Source organism: Cebus imitator, unplaced genomic scaffold (genome assembly GCF_001604975.1).
Source record: "Cebus imitator isolate Cc_AM_T3 unplaced genomic scaffold, Cebus_imitator-1.0 Scaffold34, whole genome shotgun sequence".
In the NCBI taxonomy this organism is placed as follows: domain Eukaryota; kingdom Metazoa; phylum Chordata; class Mammalia; order Primates; family Cebidae; genus Cebus; species Cebus imitator.
In genome coordinates, this window is record NW_016107349.1 from 1,456,658 (window position 1) to 1,462,545 (window position 5,888).

Genomic DNA, 5,888 nt, shown 5'->3' on the forward strand with positions numbered 1-5,888 from the left:
CTAGCCATGGCATTTGGGTGAGGGGGGCTGGCTCTGAAGCTCCCTCCCCAGTGGAGCGAGCTGACATTCTCACATCTAGCTCAGCTATTTTGAATCCAGAAGTACCTTTTCTATACCCAGAAAAGCACAAGGACGTTGACAGTGATGTTGGGTAGGTTATGTCCCTGTCTGCACTGCCCAACTGGCAACAATTCAGGAGCTTCAGGGATGAGTCACAGGGCCAAGCTGCTCACCAATGACCAGGACAAGGCCTCTTTGTCCTAAAAATGATTTGCATTTCCCTTCAGCTCACCGACACCACACCAGGCCTACTACACAACACTCTCTCACTCTCTCTCTCTCTCTCTCTCTCTCTCTCCAGTCCTGGCCCACAGTCGTGTCTAAACACACAAGATGCTGCCTAGACTGTGTGGAGCTTCTTCCTTTTAACAATTGTTTTCCAATTTTAGGAAATGGGACAATTAACTGAAACAGAAGAAAACTAGGGAACCATCTGCATGACATCATGTGTGAGTACCTGATCCAGCAGGTTCTATTCCCGATCTTTCCAGAGCCTTTACAAAGCCCCGTTCTCACAGGGTGCTAAGGGTCATAGACCTGCACCGACAACTTAGGAAGACCACTACCCCACTTACTTCGAGATTCCAGAGGAGCTTTGTCTGTTACTGTGGTCACACTACCGTCAGGATGCCCTAGGTGTCACCATGCTGAGCTGCTTCGGGAGCCAACTCAAGCCCCACTCCCTGGGGAGTGTTCCCAGACCCTCAGAACCAGTTTAGGAGTTTGGGCTCTGCTCACCCAGCTGTTCTGCTTCCCTGGCCTGCTGGGAAGCAGAGGCCAGTCCCAGCTTCCCTTGCTGCAGCATACCCTGTGGCCATTTTTACAGGATATATACAGTGTCTTGCTCTGTCACCCAGCCAGGAGTGCTCTAACAGCTCCCTGCAGCCCTGACCTGCCAGGCTTGGGCGATCCTCCCACCTCAGCCTCCTGAGTAGCTGGGACTACAGGTATGTGCCATCACACCCTGCTGATTTTTAAATTTTTTTGTAGGGTTGGGGGGGGTCTCACTATGTTGCCCAGGCTGGCCTTGAACTCCTGGCCTGAAGCAATCCTCCTACTTTGGCCTTCCATAGTACTGAGATGACAGGTGTGAGCCACCCTGCCCAGCCAGAATTTTGGGTAGGTGGTGAGGCACAGGGAGGTGGCACTGGCCACCAGCAGACACATGCAGGAGCGTGTCTATAGCACTGGAGGTGGCAGCGGCAGGTCTTCACACCCACCCCAGGACCCACCCCACCTGGCACTGGCTGGTGGTCACGCTTCCAATTGGAAGAACCCTGAGCCATGCTGCAAAGGGACAACAGGATAAATCACGGGACCCAGGCAGGTGCTCCCTAGAGAATAGGGTGGTGAGTCAGAGGCTTGACCCCACTTAAGCTCTTCCTCCAGGGTAAGATTGGTTCAGTGCTCAGGAAGCCAATACCTGGCTTGTTGGGGGATGAAGCTCTTGGCCAGAGGGGACCCCGGGGTGTGTGCTGGTAAGGGGCCCCATCTCCAGGTTGGAAGCGCTGCTTGGTCTCTAGGATGCCCTAATGAACAAACGTGTGGTTAGGGTGAACCCACAGGCACGCTGGCTCAAATGCAGAGGCACAGAGCACAGAGTACTATTTCCAAGGTAGCATGTGGGAAAAGACCCAGAACAGGGAAAACTCAGAAACAGGGCTGCACCCAAACACCCTGGCGGCTCAGGCCACCTCTGCCTTGTTCACAATGATGGCTTTGCCTGCAAGGGAGTGTGTAGAGGGCCACGGGGTGAGGGCCTGCAGGCCGTGGTCATGGCTCCCCCTGTCCAATGAGGAGAGGGCTGTTTCCCAGGCGGGTTAGGAGGGGCCTGGCCTAGCCCCACCCCCTCAGGGGAGAAGGCGGAACAGACAGACAGAGCAGACAGGCCTGCGGATAACTTAGTTTATGAGTTAAGCCAATGCAATGCAAAATTGTTTCTGTTCCTTTTTTTTTTTTTTTTTTAACCAAAATAAATAAATCAGATCTGTCCCTGTGAAGGTCAGAGTGATGAATGAGGGGGAGCTGGCCCCTTGGCCATGGCCTGCCCCTCACCCCCGGCCCCTCCTCTCCCTCTTCTGACCTGCTTTGGCACAGCAAAGAAAATGATGCATCAGAAAGTCTCCACTGGGTTAAAGGAGAAAGAGTGGTGGGGTGGGGCAGGAGGCCCAGGGAGGAGGTGTGGGGAGGTGGAGGGTTGACAGGACCAAGACAGCACAGCCAGTTCCCCTGCGGTGGCAACCTGAGGGGGGCTTCCTGGCCACGCACAGACTCAGTAGGCTCCAGGTACTGTCTGAGCCCAGGTGGGGTGGGTGGGGCATGCTTGGGCCCCACATACAGCCTGAAACCCTTGAAGAAACAGCAGAGAATGGATACTGCAGAGACCAAAGCTGCCCTCTGTGCCAGGTCACACCAAGGCTCTCCGCCAGCTGCCCTGTGTCATCCTCAGTTCACACCACAGCTGGGGCCCAGCCCAGAAACCTCTGCCAGCCATGGCTGGATCCGACCCTAGGCTCCTCTACAGATTCTAAAGCTCAGCCTCAAGATGAAGCTATCCTAGTCCCAAATACAGGAGCCTGTGCCTTGCTGGGTGGCAGGGGTTGCCAGCAACCTAGGAAGCCAAACGAGGCCCAGTCCCTACCCGAGGGGGTGACACTGGTGGGGAGGGATGGGAACAGCGCTGACCCCTCCCCAAGGACATCCCTCAGGGGCTACCTTTCCTCCTCCTGCTCCCCCACGGCCTCCTGGAAAGCTGCTCAGAAGTCAGCGAAGTCTGGGCAGCATGTGGCCTGTGGGGCAGCCAAGCACTGGAGGGGACGATAGCCTAACTCCTACGAGAGCAGAGGGAGGGGTGCGGCACAGCGAGGAGGGCGGCGGTGTGGGCTGCGCTGAGGCACTATTCTTTAGTTGAGAAGCAAGGGGCAGTCATGGGTATGGAGAGGGCAGTGGCCCGAGCAACCCTAGGCAGCATCTATGACAAGTTCTTGAAGACGTCCAGGTCGAAGGCTGTGTCCAGGAGGCGCTGCAGCTCTGTCAGGTGGGTTTTCTTGTTGCCGGTGGCTGGAGCAGCTGCTGGGTCCCGGCCGGCATACCTGAGAGACGGAGGGAAGGGACAGTGAGGGCAGTGGCCACTGGGTGGGCCCAGCCCATCTCTGCTGCGTGTGCCCGGCTAACTGCCCACCGGCCTGGGGGGAGAGTCCCACAGCCTTCCTGGCAGGGACCGAGGCCTCACCAGACAGGCTTGGCGCGGCTGATGGTGGTCCGAAGTCTTGGCTTCACGTAGTCATAGTAGCCTTGGTTCTTGTGCTCCTCCTGGCACCAGGCCAGCTCAGCATTGGGGTACTTCTGCACCTCCTTCAGCAGGAGGTCAAAGGGGAATGGCGACAGCTAGGAGACAGCAGGGATCACATCAAAAAGGGGAAACTTAGAGGGTAGGCAAGATCCAGCAAAGGGAAACTGGTGTTCTGAGCAGGGGAGCTCAGGAATCTGAGGGCCGCACCCCCAGCAAGGCTGTTCCGTAAAGGTACCAGAGCCCTGACCTCTGCAAGGGGGACACCCTGACGGCACCACCCACCCTCACCTGCTCGATCCTTGTGATGGCCACCTGCCCCACCATATCACGTGCTTTGCGCTCCCGAGTGAGGTCATAGTACACCTTGCCAGTGCAGAAGAGAAGCCTTTTGACATTCTCTGGGTTCTGAGCTGCAGGGCCATCTTCTGGGATCACCCGCTGGAAGTGGGTTCCTACAAGAGAATTCCCATGGCTGGGCTGGTTCTCTCAGGGATGTGGCTGAGAGCCCTCCTGGAGCCAGGGCTGTGCCATGGACTGCTGCCAGGACACGCAGCTTTCAAGGGTTAGAGATGCTTCCCATTCGCCAGCCTCTGATGCCCTGTATTTGCTCAGACCAAGCGCACTTTGAAAAGCACATACTGTGTAACAAACACACAGCAGACATGGCCAGTTCAGGGTATCAAAAGGAACACCAGGCTATCCTTCAAAACAACTTGTCCTAGACTTCAGGAACAAGTAAGTATATTAAAACATCCCATGTTCACTCCATTTCTACTGCTCAGGATTTTACAAATATAAACACTTTCAACACAATCTGAGAAAATATTCAGATAGAGAATAGTGGCTTGGCTGGGTGTGGTGGCTCAGGACACCACAGTACTTTGGGAGGCTGAGGCAAGAGCATCCCTTGAGCTCAGGAATTCAAGACCAGCCTGGGCAACATGGTAGTACTCCATCTCTATAAAAAAGAAGAAAACTTAGGCCAGGCACAGTGGCTCATGCCTGTAATCTCAGCACTTCGGGAGGCTAAGGCGGATGGATCATGAGGTCAGGAGTTTGAGACCAGCCTGACCAACATGGTGAAACCCCGTCTCTACTAAAACTACAAAAAAATTAGTTGAGGCTGGTGGCGTGAACCAGCTACTCAGGAGGCTGAGGCAGGAGAACTGCTTAAACCTGGGAGGTGGAGGTTGCAGTGAGCCAAGATCATGCCGCTATACTTCAGCCTGGGCAACAGAGTGAGACTCCGTCTCAAAAAGAAAAAAAAAAGTGGGTTGAAGGGTACAAACATACAGTTAGATAGAAGGAATAAATTCAGTATTTTATAAACGAGTAAGGTTAACATACATTGTACTAGGGTGATGGATTCCCTAATACCCCAACTTAAGCACTACACATCATATACACGTAACTAAAACCAGTTGTGTTTTTAAACACTAACAGTGAACAATAAGAAAAGGAAATTAGGACAATTTCATTTATGATAGCATTAAAAAGAATAAAAGGCTGGGCACAGTGGCTCACATATGTAATCCCAGTACCCTGGGGGACCGAAGTAGGAGGATCACTTTAGCCTGGGAGTTGAGGCTGCAGTGAGTGATGATCACATTACTGCACTCTGGCTTGGGCAACAGAGTGAGACTGTCTCAAAAGCACGCAAACAAAAAATAAAAAACAAAACAGAAAAATTAGCTCAAAGTGGGCCAAAGATCTAACATAAGAGCGAAAACTACAAAACTCAGAAGAAAACATAGGGAGAAAGTTTTACAACAATGAATTTGGCAATGATTTCTCAGATATGACACCAGAGTCACAGACAACTGAAGAAGAAATAAGACAAATCTGACTTCATGAAAATTAAAAACTTGTGTACATCAAAAGATACTAACAACAGCCCAGGTTCGGTGGCTCAGGCCTGTAATCCCAGCACTCTGGAAGGCCAAAGTGGGCAGATCACCTGAGGTCAGGAGTTCAAGACCAGCCTGGCCAACATGGTGAAACCCCGTCTATACTAAAAATACAAAAATTAGCCAGGCGTGGTGGTGTGTGCCTGTAATCCCAGCTACTTGGGAGGCCGAGGCAGGAGAATCATTTGAACTAGGGAGGTGGAGGTTGCAGTGAGCCAAGATCATGCCAATGCACTTCAGCCTAGGTAATAGAGTAAGACTCCAACTCAAACAAAAACAAAAACAAAAACAAAAACAAACCAACAAACAAAACAATAACAAACCCAAAAACAAAACAAAAGATACCAACAACAGAATAAAAGAGCAACCCCTAGAATGGGAGAAAATATTTGCAAATTATATTTCTGATAAGGAATTAATATCTAGAATATACAGATAACTCTTAAGACTTAAAAACAAGCAACCAGATTCAAAAATGGGCAAATGACTTGAATAGGCTGGGTTGCCGTGACTCATGCCTGTAATCTCAATAGTTGAAGGGGCCGAAGTAGGAGGATTCCTTGAGCCCAGGAGTTCAAGACTAGCCTGGGCAACCTAGTGAGACCCTGTCTCTTAAAAAAAAAACAACA

General features: G+C 51.9%; 1 protein-coding gene across 5 annotated transcripts in view; it reads right to left on the minus strand.

The window, feature by feature from the left end:
* Positions 1-1,950: 1,950 nt before the first annotated feature.
* Positions 1,951-5,888, minus strand: part of OGDH (oxoglutarate dehydrogenase) — a 91,976-nt gene continuing 88,038 nt past the window's right edge. For 4 of the 5 annotated variants that reach the window (XM_017524612.2, XM_017524609.2, XM_017524613.2 and 1 more), the window contains 3 exons: positions 3,641-3,804; positions 3,293-3,447; positions 1,952-3,152 (listed from right to left, as the gene is read on the minus strand). In XM_017524612.2, the coding sequence (XP_017380101.1) occupies positions 3,032-3,152; positions 3,293-3,447; positions 3,641-3,804 (440 nt within the window). In that variant the 3' untranslated portion in view covers positions 1,952-3,031. Of the gene's footprint in view, positions 3,153-3,292; positions 3,448-3,640; positions 3,805-5,888 lie in introns of all 5 variants that reach the window. The other variant, XM_017524610.2, reaches the window with a different exon arrangement.